The 16337-nt window shown below is 52.8% G+C and overlaps 1 protein-coding gene across 2 annotated transcripts; it reads right to left on the bottom strand.

The window, feature by feature from the left end:
• Positions 1 to 8653: 8653 nt before the first annotated feature.
• RPN1 (ribophorin I) lies at positions 8654 to 16051 on the bottom strand. Of its 2 annotated transcripts, XM_063164764.1 has the most exons (11): positions 15809 to 16051; positions 15140 to 15204; positions 13662 to 13968; positions 13202 to 13411; positions 12053 to 12245; positions 11646 to 11745; positions 11238 to 11376; positions 10947 to 11066; positions 10259 to 10504; positions 9029 to 9245; positions 8654 to 8936 (listed from the first exon to the last, which is right to left on the bottom strand). In XM_063164764.1, the coding sequence occupies exons 1-10, from the start codon at positions 16034 to 16036 to the stop codon at positions 9063 to 9065; spliced, it is 1791 nt and encodes a 596-aa protein (XP_063020834.1). In that variant the 5' UTR covers positions 16037 to 16051; the 3' UTR covers positions 8654 to 8936; positions 9029 to 9062. The 2 variants fall into 2 exon arrangements, with proteins under 2 accessions (XP_063020834.1, XP_063020833.1); XM_063164763.1 differs by having other exon boundaries at positions 8654 to 9245.
• Positions 16052 to 16337: the final 286 nt, after the last annotated feature.

The following is a 16337-nucleotide window of genomic DNA, read 5'->3' as shown; positions in this document are numbered from 1 at the left end:
CTGCTTTTCTCAGCATTGCTGCATCTGCAGATCTGCATCCCCCCCTATAGCCTTTGAGGAGAGAGGAAGGGACAAAAGGTTTACCTGAGGTGTGTCTACCACCCTTGTCAGCCCTGTGCTGCAAATCCTCCCACCTCTGTGGGCAGGTGACCTGCCCCTCTGTACCAGCCTGAACAGGAACATCAGCACTGCTTGCTGCCTGAGACCTTGATGTGCATCTCTTGTGGGTCCTGCCCAGGCCAAGTTTGCTCTGCTGCCTATCAGCAAAGCTTTGACTGTGATGGGAGCACTCCCTGCTGCCAGAAGGTGCTTCTCTGTGCCTGTGTGAGGAGCAAAGCTCCCCTCATCACTGGTATCAGCTGCTCCGGCCTTGCCCAGAGAAAGGCTGGTTGTTCAGTGTCTCCCCCACTGCCTGGTCCCGGTATCACCACAGCTTCTTCAGGACCCCACAGCTTCCACCCATGCAGCTGCAGCAGCCTCCAGAGGCCTCCTTTGCTCCATCACCTTTGGTGCTCTGGTTTTCCCTCTGCCTCCTCGCTGCTCTGTCTGATGGTATGCTCTCTTTCCCACCTGAATGAGGCACTCCATGTCCTTACGCAGCCTCCATTGTCTCACCTTCCTCCCAGTTCCCATCTGTGCCCTGGGTATGTGTCTCCCAAAAAAGTATCCAAGCCCCTTAACACCTGCCCGTGGCATCACACCAAACAAAAGCCTCACTGGGATAAATCAGAGAAGAACAGCCCCAAAGCAAGACTTAAATAAGTAGTTACAGGAGTTCGCTGGGGCTATGCCACCCTGTTCACAGCTCTGCCCTGTCTCCCTCCCTCATCCTTCTCACTTCTGCCCTGCATCCCTCTCTGCATGCCGAGTGAGCCAGCAAAACCCCTGGAAACACCAGCCCAGGGTGGGCCGAGGCAGGGGAGCCAGGTTGTCCCTTTGTCCCCGCGGCGGGCAGGGACAACCTGCGGGCCTGCAGGGACCCCTGGTGGCAGCGGGGAGCCGGGGGACCCGCGGGGTCAGCCCCGCATCCCGCGGGGATGGAAGGGGCTCCTACCTAGAGCATCCCCAGAGCAGCCGCAGCTCCTGCTCTTCTGTCGGAGGAAGGAGAAGGGGAACTTTTCTCTCCCCTGGGCTGGATGAAGACTCAGGGAGAGGCATTTCCATCTCAATATCATCCCTCCTCGCAGGTCTGCAGGGCCGTGGGGGAGAGGCTGGCTGCAAGCACATGCTCCTGTGCTGGCCGAGCTATTGACAAGGCGATGTGTGCTCCCGGCTGTGAGGCTGGAGGTGGGCAGTGCCAGAGTGGGAGCTGACAGTCCTGGGCACAGACAGCAGGGCTGGGTGACAGAATCTTCTTCCGTGACCACTCAAGGGTAAATCATGTAGGAGCAAGGTGTGCAGTGCCTGTCTGGGCTGTCTTGTTCCCTCACTACCTGCCTTGGGTAACCACGGATGCTGAATGCAGGTGATAAAATTTGAAATCCACTTGCACGTCATCAGTGAAGTGTAAGGATAACAGATTTTGGCACTGTCCTCCAATAGGATTGTTGCCAGTTCATAAAGCTGCCATGTGAAGGCGCCCCTTGGCACAGTAACTGGTGTCCCAAAGGTGGCAAAAGCTGCTGCCTGTTCAAATTCTCTGGCACGGGAATGTCCCACGGTGGAGGTTATCCCCAATCCTCTGGGCAGAGCTGACCCAGGACCCCCAATCCTGTGGGCAGAGCTGACCTAGGAGCTCCACTCTTGTGGGCAGAGCTGTTCTAGGACCCCCAATCCTGTGGGCAGAGCTGACCTAGGACCCCGCATGGGCCATACAAACAAAGGCAGGGGGCACTGCGGGCACGGGAACCAGCAGGGCTGGGGTGAGCAGGGAGGGCAGGCAGGGTGCAAGCCCAGCTCACTGCCCCAGGGATGGGCATCCTCCCGTGTTCCTGGCTCCTGCAGCTGCTGCCCATGCCTTGCACCATCACTCACAGAGCTGGTGCTGTTCACAGGGTACTCTTGGACTGCTGGATGGGATAAAGCCAGGAGGATTTTGGATCCATCCACCTGCTGGAGAGCTGCAGCCTCATTCAGAAGTGAGTGTCATTCATTTATCTGGATGATGAGGAATCCTTCAACCCCTGTAGTTTGTCTCACAAGCTCATTTTCAAACAAGCCAGGTGTTGTGTATCCCAAACAGCGCTCCCTGATATGAAGGACACTCAGGTAGGATTCTCACTCTGATGCTCTGGTTGTATTGTTTCTTTTTAGACTTAGCACCTCAGTAATTCACCTGCCCAGAACTGATACTCACTTGATCCTCCATTCCTCAGCTCACACGTTGTCCCACATCATGTGCATGTGCTCTTTTACCACCAGCTTCTCTAAATCCTCATCATCATCCCTCTCTGAACGCCTTGAGCTGGTATAATTTCCCTGCGTGCCAAAGAGGCACACTAGACAGCGCACAAGAAGTGTGTTGGTGTGCACACTGAGCAGCACAGAAGTGTGTTGGTGTGCACACTGAGCAGCAGAGAAGTGAAGTGTGGTTTTGGCTGCCTGAGACCCTGAGCAGCTGGATCAGGCTGAGGACACCTGTGACAGCAGCCCCAGGGGCTGGCCCTGAGCTCCTCACTGTCATTTCCTTCACCAGTCCCTATTTCTCTTTGCACGGCAGGTTTACTAGAGAGGTGCCAAGCATCACCACCACCTTCCCCATGCCTCTGCGGATCCATTGCCACTGTGATGCTGCTCTGTGGGCAGCGAGCATGAACATTTCACCATGGGAGGATATTTGGTAAGCCAGCATCTCCAGACCTTGGTCCAAGCCCAGCAAGCTCTGGACCGTTCCAATCAGGACCAGTTCAAGAGTCAGAGGGCAAGTAGTACCCATGATCTTTTTGCTTGTGTAGCTGGCTGAGAGCAAAATGTTGTCCCAATGACAAGCTCAGGCAGAGCCTTGCACAGCCACCCAGTATCCTTGTACAGTCGGGAGCTGTGAAGGACAGGGTTGTGTCTCCAGCAGCGGGATGTGGCAGGGTGTGGTGGTGAGAGGCACAATGACATGGAGAGAATCTCACAGCCTGAGCCAACATCTCCCCTCGCTGGGGAGGGACCAACACAGTGTGCAGGGTGGCTCCTGCTTCAGCTGTGAGCTCTCAGCTCCTCTCTTTGGGTGTCCCATGACGTGCTGAGCTCCGAGCTGCTGCTCTTTACCGGGCTCGGCTCTCTCCATGCTGCGCTGCCGGGCTGAGGCAGCCGCCTCCCTCCCTGCTGGCCAGGCGCTGCTCTGCACCTCGGGGCTGTGCCTCGAGAGCCGCTGCCATGCTCAGCCCTCGTGTCCCCATGGCACAAGGATGCTCCCTCCCCATCATCTTCGGAGCCCCTAGCACAGCAGAGGCTTCAGGCTGGGCACTACAGAGAGCCACACAAATGGAGGACATCCCCAGACACCAGAGCCATCAAAGCTGGCTCTGCCATGGCAGGCAAGGCCCACACTGACCCTGTGGTGCTCCTCCAGCTTCTGTGTGCATGGCCGCTGTCCTTGGGAGGAGGACAAGACTCAACAGTGCAGGTTGGAGCCCTGCACAAGATGGCAGCGGGGCTGGGCAGGGAGGGAGGGGGTCCCACCATGGCCCCAGTGGGGTGGGCTGCCCTGGCTGTGCCTCAGGAGCCTGGAGCAGCCCCAGAGGAGCTCCGTGTGCCCTGAGGACGTTTCCTGTTTGCTGAAGCATCGGCCCTTCAACCGCCGCCAGTCCTGTGCTTCCGGCAGGGGCTCCCGCCCGGAGCCCCCCTGCATTATCAGCTCACCAGATGCCTTTTTCAGGATACTGTGGTAAAACTGTGCCGGCCAGGCGCTGTCATTTGGGGTTTTCTCTCGTGTCAGCTTTGAAGACAAATTGGACGAGGAGGAGCAAGAATGGGGGAAAGAAAAAATAATAAATTTAGGCCAAAAAAAAAAAAAAAAAAAGAAAGAAAGAATGATGCTTGCCACCATCCCAGGCCAGAGCTGGCCTGTGTGCCAGCGTGGCAATGGGTCCCCCAAGCGGTGTGGGCAGCAGTGGCCAGGGACAGGGCAGTGTCCCCATACTGGAGGTGTCCAGTATGGCAGTGCCACTGCCCTGGCACTGTCGGCCTCTAGTGGCAGTGGAGGCAGTGAGGTGTCACTGCAGAGCCCTGGGCCTCATGGGCCCCACCAGCACCACGGGGATCTTCTCCCATCCCTCTGTGCCCTGCTGCCCACTGGGACATGTCCTCATTCCCATGCTGCTGCCTGGTAAGACATGGTCCCCCTCTAGGACACAGATCACCTTGCAATGGTGAGGGAGCGGGTGCTGTCAAAGAGGGTGTGAGATATCCCTTACCCTTTGGCCAGAAACAGCTCAAACCAGCCAAACCAGTCTCTGGGCCTCTGGTTCAAAGCCACCAGATGGTGCTGAGCAGCTGACAAACTGGGTAGACTGGGAACCAGGAGCATTACTGGGAATAGAGGGAGGGAAATGGTGGAACAGGAGATGGGGAGTCTGTCTTTCCATTTGCGGAGCCTGGCAGGGAATGCTCACCAGGTCTGCCATGGGGATGGGGTACCCAAGGTTGTGGGCCCCACTGCAGGAATGGTCCAGGACAGATGGAGGGGACAGACCATGGATGCTGCTGACCCTGAGGACTTGCCAAAACTCCCTGTGCTGGTGCAGGGTGTGCCCAGCTGTGATGAGGGTGAGCTCCCTGGGGCTGTAATGCAGCAGGCAGCATTAAAGCATCACTGCTTGCATGGCACTTGCTCGTGCTCCAGCTCTGCTTCCTGCTGAGGTGGCAGGGTCAGCTCAGCTGGAGGAGATAAAACAGGTGTGTGTTTGTATGTGCTCCCCAAGGTGTACGGGGACCTGGCAGCCCCAAAGCCAACCACAGACCTGCAGGATTTGCTCTGAGTTAAGTCCAGTGATTTTCTTTTCCTGGATGAAAAATAAATAAAATGTGGTTGGTCCTTACCGAGCAGAGGGGAGGTGTCAGCGTGGGAGGGGAGAAAGGGTCCATGGTATGGAAGTGGCACTGGGCTATCCCCACCCACAGAGATGGATGAGGGGCTGGCTGGGGTCACAAGCTGTGGGTGGGAGTTACCAGGCACTTAATATAAAACCTGATTTTTTTCCAGCCCTTGAGTTTGAGCATTCACTGGAGGATGGGTTGGACCTCCTGGGCTGGTCTTCAGGGCTAGATTTTCCTTTGGAGGTCTCTAAACAAGAAGTCAAAGAGGGAGAAGCTGTTCTCTGGCTGCCTAGGACCACAGGAGAAGCTGTGGGTATCACCCTGGTGAGCAGGGGAGGTGAGGGGAGGTGGTGGGAGCAGTGAGATGTCTGTGCAAGGCAGGTGGCTGTGCTGGGATCTGAAATCATGGCTGCTCGCTTTCACCAGCAAATCTTGCATTTGTGTGGTTTCCTTTTCCTTCTGCTCCGTACACTTTTTTTTCTTCTCTCTTCATTTCTTTTGCTGCAGAGGCAAATTTCAGCCCTTCCAACCTTTTGGCTCCAAACTCTGAACAAGAATAAAACTAAACACGAACTCTCAGAAGGGCTCAGCTTTAATTACATGTGAGATAATGTTAATCTGCTGGAGGGTCTCAAGTGCTCCTATATTTGAGCCTTTCCTTCTGCTGTTCTGCAATCCCCTTGGCAGATGCCTCCCAACTCCTAACAACCTCCCCAGGCTATTTTCTCTGAGCAAGATCACAAGTGAACTTTCTATCTCAGAAAAGCTTCTGTGAAGAGCGACAGAGACAGTCCTTCAGCAGCTCCCACCTCTCTCTTGAAGGCCTGGCTGGTTTTGAAGGCAGCAGGAAAATGGAGATGGTTCTCTCCACCAGGCTGGGATTCCTCCTGCCCACAGGTCTCAGGTTAAATGGCACGAGTGTGGCTGAAAGGAAGAGGAGCCCTTGTGCCTGGATTCCCTGGTGGCAGTGCCTGCATCCCTGCCCAGTGTTGGCTGTGATGCTTTGGGAACCTGCTGGCTCCAGTTCTCACACCTGCCAAGCCTGGAAGAAATAAAGGATATCCTTGCAAAGCAGCAGCTGGAGTTCAGGGAGACCCCAAAACCAGCCAAAAATGGTGCCAGCAAGGCCAGCACTGGCCAGGGACCTGCTGGAGCGGCCCAGGTGGCAGAAGCCAGCATGGTGACAGTGGCTGGAGGAACAAAGCAAGCCCCACCTGAGCCACATGGATGAGAGACTGGGCTCCCTGACAGCTCCATTTGGGCTGCCCTGCAGTGGCTCCTTCCTGTCCTCAGTGTGCACCTTGAATCACACATCTGGCAAGGAGCATTACCTGGGCACATCATAGAGTCTGGGCAGGGAGATAATTTGAAAACCTTCTTGGATGTATTTACAGTTTGTAAACCCCAGCCATGGGAGGGAGATTTTGAAGCAAGATCCCTCAGAGCTGATGAGGAGACAGCAGATAAACAGGTGCTAACTTTCCTGACCCAAAAATCCTCATTCTTTGCCCCACCCCATGGACTGGAAGCTTTAAATTTGGCAGAGACAAACAGCCAGAGCCCTAATTGGCCCATTTGCTACATCAGGTGTTGCTGCTCTGCCTCTCCCCTGGCTCCTGCAGATCCTAAGTTCCTGGTAGGTGCTGTGCTTTTTCCTTTTTTTCTCATTTATTCACAGTAGTACATTTGCAGGAATCTAGAAATGGCTCAGGTTTCTAGGTCACTCTGGTGCTGTGTGTTTGTTAAAAGGTTCCCTGGTGTATGTGCTGCTGCAGGAGCAGCACTGGGGCAGAAAGGGCTCAAGGGAGCACAGTGTGGGAGGCACATGACCCCAGGGAGGGCAGCAGAAAGGAGCTGTGTGGAGAGCACTGAGGCATCACTGCTGCACAGGCTGCTTTACTCTCAGCCTCAGGAACTGGGGCAGCTCTCTTTGGGGACCTTTCCAGCTCTCCTTTCTAGCTGGGGCTGCCTGCATCCATCCTATTTTTAGCTGCTGCCTTTGCAGATGTGGTTTCCATCAACAAGCAGTATCTGAAGCTGCCCAGTAGCTTTGTGGGCTGAGGTGTATGCTGATTGATCAGATCCCCTTGGGGTAGAAAGGCACAGGCACTGTCAACCCCACAGAGCTTTCTAACAGGCACCACGAGCTCCAGTGTATCCTGAGGGGTCTGAGTGTGGCTCCAGCCAGGCAGAAGTGGTATCTTCTGAAATGTGGCACTGCTTTTCCTCTGCTGGGGGAATGGAGGGTTGAGGGTATCTTTGGGATCACCAGTTTGATCCCTCTTCTCATCCTCTAGACCTGCCTGCTTTGGCTGGGTGCAACAGGCAGCCCTTGTCTGGCTTTGGATGCCCTTTGTACTCCCTGAGTATGGTGTGTGCACTGTCTCAATGGATTAATGACAATTTATTTGATTTTAGCTATTTGCAGCTGGTCAGGCAGGACTCACTGTCTCAGGGTGCTCCACAGCACCTGCACAGGGAACAGACAGGCAGGGATTTAGGCTTGCTCACTCTGCTGCCAGGTGAGGTTTGTGGGCATGGGACAGAGCTGGCACCTGGTGACAATGTGGTGGATGCCTGGGCTCAGGCCTGCTGCAAAACACTCCTGACTAACAAACCACTTTGGAAGCTGTGGGGTCTAGGGTAGAGGTCTGCATCCTCTGCATGGGAAAAGTATCCCAGGAGAGGATAGAGACAACTTTTATCTCAGATAAAAGGGGCCGGTATGGAGCAGAGTCAAGTCTGTCTGTGACAGAGCTGGGCTGTGTAGGTCCAGGACAGAGGGACTGCAGAGCAGGTGGCCTGGCAAAGGGCTGGAAAGTGTCCTGCTGCATGTGCAGATCCAAGCACAGGCTTGCAGGCAGCACTGAGCCATGGGGGCTGCATTTGCCTCAAGCCAGTGTGCCACACAGGGTGCCAGTGCAGTACTGTGGCAAACCTTCACTCACTGGCACGGTCTCCTCATGAGCCACTGCTCCGTGGGGCAGCCACGAGCTTTGCCTGGTCTGCAGGCAGCCTCCAGAGTCTCTGCAGAGCCTGCAGGTGCCCAGTGGAGAAGGCTGCACACCCCTTACCACCCCTGCCCTGCACAGACACCCACCCAGGGGCAGCTGCCACCACCTGCAGTTCAGGGCAAACAGAGGGACACACAGCCCCTTCTGCCCTTCTGTTTTTTCTGTATGAGGATCTCTAACCACTTTGATGTAAACAACTATGCCAGAAAAAGGCAGTAGGGAGAACGGTACTGCTGTCCCTGCAGCCATGTCTGGAGTATTCAGCAGTGAACTGGGGCAAAGGTGTACAGGAAAAAATCTTAAGAGACTGATATTAGCAGGGGATTGCATTCACCTCCCAAGGTATCAAAGTGTGAGTAAGGACCTACATGGGCAGCACAAGTGAGGCAGGGACTTGTGTCACATGCAGCACACAGGAAGATGTTGGCAGGACAGGTTCTGTTGTTTTCTCCCAGGGAAGGTGCATGCACATCCCTGGGGAACAAGAGCTTGGCCTTCTCCCCTGTCTGGGTCAGGGCTGTGTGAGGTGGCAGAGCTCTGACTTCAGGGCACACAGGAGGCAGGAGTGGTCAGGGCTGAACTCTGTTCCACAGGGAACTGCTCTCCTGGCCATGGGCAGGATGGGGCCACCCAGCCCCTCCACCTCCCCCCAGCCCAACACAACACAGACACAAGGCAGTGACTGTTTTATTTCAAAGTAGAACAAAGGTATCTTTTATTATTCTTTCCAGAGCTGAGAGATTCAGCTTTGCCATAAGTGTGTCTGTGCTCAGACTGGCTCCTTGTGTGCGTTTACTCAGAGCACATCTATACAGGGCAAACCAAAAGCAGGAGATGTTTCATAACTTGGCTGAGTCTCACCTCTGGTAAGGAAATCCCATTACCCAGCCAAACACGCTGGCTTGGTTCCTTGCACAGCACGTGCTGCCGAGCAGACAAGCTCTATAGAAAAATCTAAAATCAAAATGCACTTTCAGACATTCCACATCAACTTTCCCCCTCATTTTGCTGGGAGTGAGTTTTGGCTCCAAGTGTATCACCCTCACCTCCCTTCACAGCTCTGCAGCTGCTGAAGCAGAGTTAGAGTGCATCGAGGATGTTGTCGATTTTGGAGACCAGGTCCTGGCGCTTGTTGGAGTGCATCTTCTCGTTCTCGATGTACGTGTCCTTCTTCAGCTTGCCTGCCACCAGCCGCTCCGCCTCCACCGACGACTTCAGCACCAGCTCCTTCACCTGCCCATCCAGCTTCTGAATCTCACTCACCTGGCAGGGGGACAAACCCAGGCAGCGTTAGAGGAGACAGAACAGAACAAAACAACTCCTGCAGTGAAGCTGGAATAGAAGAGATGGCAGATGATAGCAGTGACTTCATCTTCTGCTAAGTAGAAACATCTCCAATCCCTGAATGCTGCTTCCCTAGCCAGCACATTATGAGGAATATCCCAGAATGGGTAACTAAGGAGTGCAGATAAAAGGGCCTCCAAGGACCCAGGAGCCATAGTGGCAAGAGACTGTGAGAGTATTTAATGATGGATTTTAAAGGCTTCAAGCTAAATCACAGCTCTGACAGCTGGAAGCTGTGTCCCTACAGTTAATGTTCATGGCGTGTGATGGGAAATCTGCAATGACAGAGCTACTCTTTGAGTTAAATAACAGATTAACCAAGGTGGCTATTAGCTAAATGAATCTTAGAGACTAAAGTGTCCCTCACTTGGGGTTAAGTGGCTGTTTCAGGTAAGTGTTAAAATACATTGAAGGGAAGGACAGTGGGTGTGTGCTCATTGTGCTGTGGCTTTCAACATGGTAGAGCAAAACACCCCCAGAGGAGCCTCACATTACCAAAATTCTGTCAGCATCAAATGTAAATGTGCAAGAAAATAAGAGATGAGAGAGATTTTGGGTTGACTGGTGTGAGTAGTAGAGTCAGAACTGTTAATTTGTTGATAGTTTCCATTTTTTGCTTATGTGTCACTGCCAGGAGCTCAATGAGAAGTATCAGGATTGTGTTACAAAGCATTAACCTGTACAAATGCAGCTGGTTCAAGGACTGCTTAAGAAACAGCACAAGCAGCTGTTTACTAGCAACGCTTACATGGCTGCATAACTGAGATTACTGCAAAAATAACAGTTTTCATACACCCTTGCAGAGATCAAGGCATTTTCAGATGGAAAAACCCAGCCTAGACTGGCTGCAGAAACCCACAATTAAAACTCCTGCAGAATACTTGACAGAGCCAAGAACAGGAGAGCTTATAAAATAAATTTTCATGTCTTACTTTATCACATAAGTCAGAGCCTTCTGTCTTCAGTTTAGACTGCAGAGAGGCTATTTCACTTGTCAGGGCCTTGTGCTCCATCTCCAAAGACTTTTTGCCACTGTTGAGGGTGGAGATGTCCCGTGACTGCTTGTATTTATTCACTGCTTCATCGAAGTGGCGGTACAGCCCCAGCCTCTTGTTCACCAGAGTGAGCACCTGCTCTGTGATGCAGGCAACCTTCATCCTGGCCTCAGCAGCTGGATCCTGCAAGAGGACAGGGGGAAGATCAAAGCAGTCATATCTCTGACCTGCATCAAGCCATGCCTGCAATCTGCCACAGGACTGTTATAAAAACTGTTCCCTCTACAATTAAGTCAATTGACCATAATTAAGTGAATGGTGCTGATTAGGGGAAGCACCTTTCAGCACTCAGTCCAGCCCAACAAATTGGGATGTCTGCTGAGAACTGCAGACATCCCTTCCTCTCAGGGAGATTCCTTTTTACACAGCAAGCAAAACTCTAGTTAGCTTTATGACACCAAATCAGCCCTACAGGATGCTCAGGTTGAACAAAAACAGGACTTCAAACAACCAGTAAAACATTGGAGTGGCAGGAATATTCAGTGAGAATTACTGGCATGAAAAATCACCATTCAAGAACTGAGAAATCTGCTTATATTCCCAAAGGGCTCTTCAACATACAAACCTTGGTGATGGAGAAATCCAGCCTGACATACACAATCACAGTGAAGAACAAGATGTAAAAGGCTCCAACTACCAAGAGAGGCTCCTGCAGCATCAGGATTTTGTTGAAGGTGTAATGAACCTACAAGAGAAGTTCCGAACACTGAGCAGTGCCCCATGTTACTGCAGGGTTTACTCCTCTCCTCAGGCAGCAGCAGAACCACCCAAGCATTCCAGTCAGTGTTTATTTCTTAGGTGTTTTGACTGAGCTGCTGGATTCAGAGGAGGCACAACTGCTCAGGGCCACACTCACCACGATGTCCTGGATGTGCTGCTCCACCAGGTTGCTCTTGTGTGCCACAATAACAGGACGTCCAAAAGTGTCCAGATATGTGTAGTGAAGTTCATCTGAGGCACGATTGATTTCATAGGGGCTATCCACATGGATATTCCTGTGGGTAAAAGCAGACAGTCCCATATGACTCTATGGTGTTTGACAGTATGTAACCCAAGACTCATTTGGGCAGTTGTAGCCTCTAGCACAAGGTAAATTATTCAGTTTAAACAATGTTCTACGATGAAGCAAAGCTGTGTTCCAAGATCTCCTCCATATGCACAGTCATGGTTTTGATTCACTGTCCCCAGGCCATTAGAGCAGACTGGAGAAGTGCCACCAACACAGCACTGTCTGCAGTAACAAGCCAGGAGGAATCACACTTACTTGGCTCCTTCTGGTAGGACAATCTTGACAGTCAGAGAGTCGGTAACTTGCTCATCAAACACATGGTCAACAAACCTCATCTTCAGGGCATACTGATCACCTAAAAGTGCAGAGCAGAGAGTGGTTACAGTTCCTCAGAGAACAAGGGACAGCCTTGAAACTCAGCTCCCACCCAGAACAGGAGCAGAATTTGCATGGATAATTGTGCAGCAGGGGGCACTAGCTCACTAAGATATATTTTAATCAGATGTCTACAAAAACCTGAAGGAATTTGCATATTCTAGAAAAAATAGCTGGCAACTGCTGTTGCTAAGGTCCTGTGTACCACAGCTTTCAATTCTTTTCTGTACAGCAACTACCTTCAAACACACAGGAGGATGATTTTTATTCCCTTCTGAGCCACCCACCAAGATTGTAGAGGTATTCGTAGCTTGGCAGGTTGTAGCCAATGATGTAATGGGTTTTCCAGCCCCCAAAGAGCGGGAATCGGGGACGGATCTCCATCTCCACAGAGTCATCCAGGACAAGAAGGTGGCTGGTGGAGATGTTCCCAATCTCATCTCTGTAATAGACGTCCTGAGCAGCAGCTGGGAGAATGGTCTGTAGGGAGAAAAGCAGCAGTGAGTGCATCAGAGGGAGTGACTTCCAGTGAAACTGGCAAAACCAATAAAGGCTGGTAAGCATTGAGAAACTGTGCTCCCACATGAGACATGACAAAATGGCCACTCAGCTGAGTGGGAAAATTGTGCCATTATAAGCAATCCCACAGGTGGCTGCCAGCACTAAAATCACTTGGCGTCCAAATGAATGTGCTTTCTCCAGCTGGGTTTCAAACTCCCCAGACAGCAAGGGATCATCATGCCCACCAGGACAGCAATTCCCTTTTCACTCCAACTTGCTGCCCTAGCTGACTGGGCTTGCTAGCTTTACACTCAACAAAATGAGATTTCTGTTTGGCTGCACCACCCTAGAGAATTACAACAATCAATCCTGAAGGCTACAAGCAGTGAGAAAGATTTTGGTTCAGATGAGAACACATAACACTTTTTACACCTGGCTAGCAGAGCCACAGCTTTAATTCTTGTTGTGTGCTTTGTGAGCAAGGAATGAATGGGTGAGTTTCCAATTAATACTGCTCAACATGAGGAGGATATGAAGAGAGGCAACTCTGAAAGTAAGGGGGTGGGGACAGAATGAATGGTCCTTGCACGGTGGAAAACCCAAAACAGAGATCTCAATATTAGGAGTAAGGGATTTAGAGGGTCCCTGAGATTGGAGGGGTGGGAGTGTGGAAAAAACACCACATGCTCCTGTATGTGCAGTCTATTGGACCAGCAAATGCAATAGAGTGTATGACCTCCTAATGCTGCTTCCAAAAGCTATTCCTATCCAGCACAAGCTTTCTCTGAAAACAGTCCAGAGTTTTAATATTCCCTTATTACTCAGGTATAGTTACCAAACAAAAGGCAAAGGACAACTGCAATTTTTTTTGTCCCTCTGGGGATCTAAGAAAAGGGGAAGTCACAGTTATAAAAACACATGTGCAAAATGTCAACCTTAAAAGACTTGACAGAAGAGATCCCACTGTCTGGCTGTCTCTGGTAGTCGTATCTGGAGAAAGGCCCTTTCAGCACTGCTCCTGTGTGCTTCAAATCAACCGTCTCTTCAACAGCAATGTTACCCCAGTGAGACACCTCAATGACTCGTGTCATGCTGGTGATGGTCAGGAAGGGACTGTTATTTTCATAGTGCACCTTCAGAGTGTCCTAACGAGGGAAAAAAGATAAACTGTCAGATCTAAAGGAAGTAGCAAGCTTCCCTCACAATGATCCATTCCATGTACCACAGAGAACCCTCCTTGGCAGATGTACGTTCCTGGCACACAGTTTAACTCATGGCTGACCTGTGATTTCTACATGAAAGCCTCTGCTTCCCACTCTCCAGCCTCTGAGACACATCTTCCACATCTATAACGTGCTCTCTGCAGAGCCACAACCCCTTTGCACAGAAGTTTACCTGGCTGTATGGAGGGATGTCCTTGAAGGGGCCATATTCAATCGTGTCCTCAGTGCGGGAAGGGTTGCCCAGCTTGGTGTAACTCTCCACGTTCCTGGAGGCCAGCTTGACACGGGTTGTTTGAGATTTGGTGACATACGGTGAGTAAAAATAGTGATTTCCTTCAAAGACCACAAACTGCTTCTCACTTTGGGTGATGTGGGTGGGATAGGGCTGCAAGACGTGTGTGAAAACCATTTCAACAGAGACACGGACCTTGGCTCCTGGGGCCAAAGGAGAGGGCAGCTTCACCGAGAAGAACTTCCCACTGCAAGGGAGAAGAACAGGTAAGCCATGTGGGATCTCCCTGGAGAGGGCATCAGCTCCACCCACTGCAACATCCCCTGACCATGTATCACGTGTGTAATGTGTGATTTGGGCAGGTATTTCACTTGCTCCTCCAAGACAGAGATGTCCTGTCCCAGCAGGTGTGATTACTGTGCTGGGGAAGCAGCACAGGCTGAACTGTGTCCAGGCACAGCTACAGTCTTTGCTTCACAAAAAAACACCTAGTTCCCTTTTGGGAAGAGGAATGGTGACATACCCCTCCCTAATCCTGAATTTATAAAGCTTCAGTATGAGTTTTTTTCTATTCTTCTCCAGATGACAGGAATGATCTGCATCAAAGGAAGCATGAGCACAAGTACAGAAGACAAATCACAAATATCTTAAGCACCTGCTCCCACAAAGTCTGTTCATTCTCAGATTTTTGCCCACAGGATCTGAAATTAAGGAATGGCCAGAACGGGAGCAAGGTTTTGGACTAGGGTTCTACAGAATGGATTGAGACTCCACCAAATCCAAATGTAAGGATTTGGACTGGACAGACCAAGGTGATGGCAGAAGAAAACATGCTTCATGTCATGCGTGGTGGCCCAGGGCAGGATCACATGAGACATCCAGCCATGTCAGAAGCCAAGGTCTACCCTGGCATCTTAATTCCACAGGCACTGTATTCTTCAAACCCAGCTGCACTGTGCTTTTGAGTCACTTTACAGGCACCTCTCAGCTCCCATGGCTCAGAAGACACCTGCCTGCAGAATCTACATAATATTCTGAGCTTGGCAGTACAGAGCCTGATGCAAACAGCAGCATCCTCTCTCCTGGCAGCAGGAAGAGCCTGCACTGGGCCATGATACCCAGCACTCTGTGGTGCTCTACACACTGCCTCAGGGCACTAAACTGTCTGTAATCACCACTGCCAACTGAGAGCTCAGAATGGAGGAATGGGTAAGAGCATGACCAAATACTTCTCTCATCTGGTGTACCAGGGGGCCAGGGCACTACTCAAGGCACTGAGTACAAGAGACTGAGCACAGGTGAGGAAGAAAACACTCCTGACTTCTGGGTGTGTGGAACTGGGGGAGTATCTCTGCTTCACTGTGAGGAGTTATGAACCCCCCATGCACACCTCTAGGTATTCAGAGGGTGATACTCACCTTTTGCCCTTAACTTTGGTCTCTTTCACTTCCAAGGCGTTCTCCTCCTCTTCCTCACCTTTTACCTGTTCCCGAACAACATATGGCATCAGTGTGCTGTGTGTTCCCATGTTACCTCAGCCTGATTCCCAAGCCGGCACAGTCACCATAACTTGCACAGATGAGAATATTGATCAAATGCTTTTGCGATTTCCCTTGTGACTAGGGAGTGAGCAGGCCAGGTGGAACATGGCTTCACCCATCAAGGTACACTACAGAACTCTGCACACAGACATACTATAGAGCACTGCATGTACCTCTCTCTGCTGTACGCAGAGTTTATCTAAAGTGACAGTACCTCTGGGGCTAGGACAGAAATATTGTCCTACTGCTGCTCCGACCCTCCTGCGGGTAAGGGCTGTGCCCCCGTCCCCTGGGGCTGCCAGCCCTGCTCCGTCGGTGCTGGCGGCGACCCCAGCCCAGCCTGTCGGTGTGAATCGCCCCCTCATGGCCTCCAGGCCTGCCACCCCCGCCCTCACCCCGCGGCACACACCCCCATTCCCGGCCGGCGGCGGGATCCGGGAGCGGCGCTGAGGACCCGGCAGTGCCGACGTGTCCCTCCGGGCGCGGGGCCGGGCAGCGCCCGCGGGCCCCCGGGCGCGGCGCTCGGTGCCCGCTGCCCTCGCTCACCTGCACGCCCAGGTGGGCCAGCCGGGGCTCCAGCCCGGGTTCCAGCGCCAGCAAGAAGGTGGAGGCGGCCGCGCCGCCCGGCGCATTGGCGAGGCTGAGCTCGGCCGAGATCTTGGCCAGGTGCGTGCTGAGGTCCAGCGAGCGCCGCACCTCCTCCAGCACCAGATCGGCGCTGGTGGCGGCGGCCGCCAGGCAGAGGAGCAGCAGGCGGCACGGCAGCCCCGCCATGGCCGGCACACCGCGCGGGGAGGGCACAAGATGGCGACGCCCGCGCTGTACGGGCACGGCACAAGATGGCGGCGCCCGGTGGGGGAGGAGGCGCGCGATGGCGGCGCCCACCGGCGCTGGAGGCCCGGCCCCCTCCTCCCCGCCTTCCGCGGTGCTGAGGTGAAAAGCTGGGCGGGCTCTGCTGGACTCCTGGGGGTGGGTTCGGCATCGCGCAGTTCCGGCGCTTCCCGGCGGCCCGGCCCTATCGGCGAGCTCGGCTGTTCCCGCTGGGCGCTGGGTCCCTGCCCGTGCTGAGCTCCCG

The sequence above is a fragment of the Melospiza melodia genome, chromosome 10 (assembly GCF_035770615.1).
Source record: "Melospiza melodia melodia isolate bMelMel2 chromosome 10, bMelMel2.pri, whole genome shotgun sequence".
NCBI lineage: Eukaryota > Metazoa > Chordata > Aves > Passeriformes > Passerellidae > Melospiza > Melospiza melodia.
The sequence above is the reverse complement of the archived record's forward strand: the minus strand, read 5'-3'. Positions and strand labels throughout refer to the sequence as shown.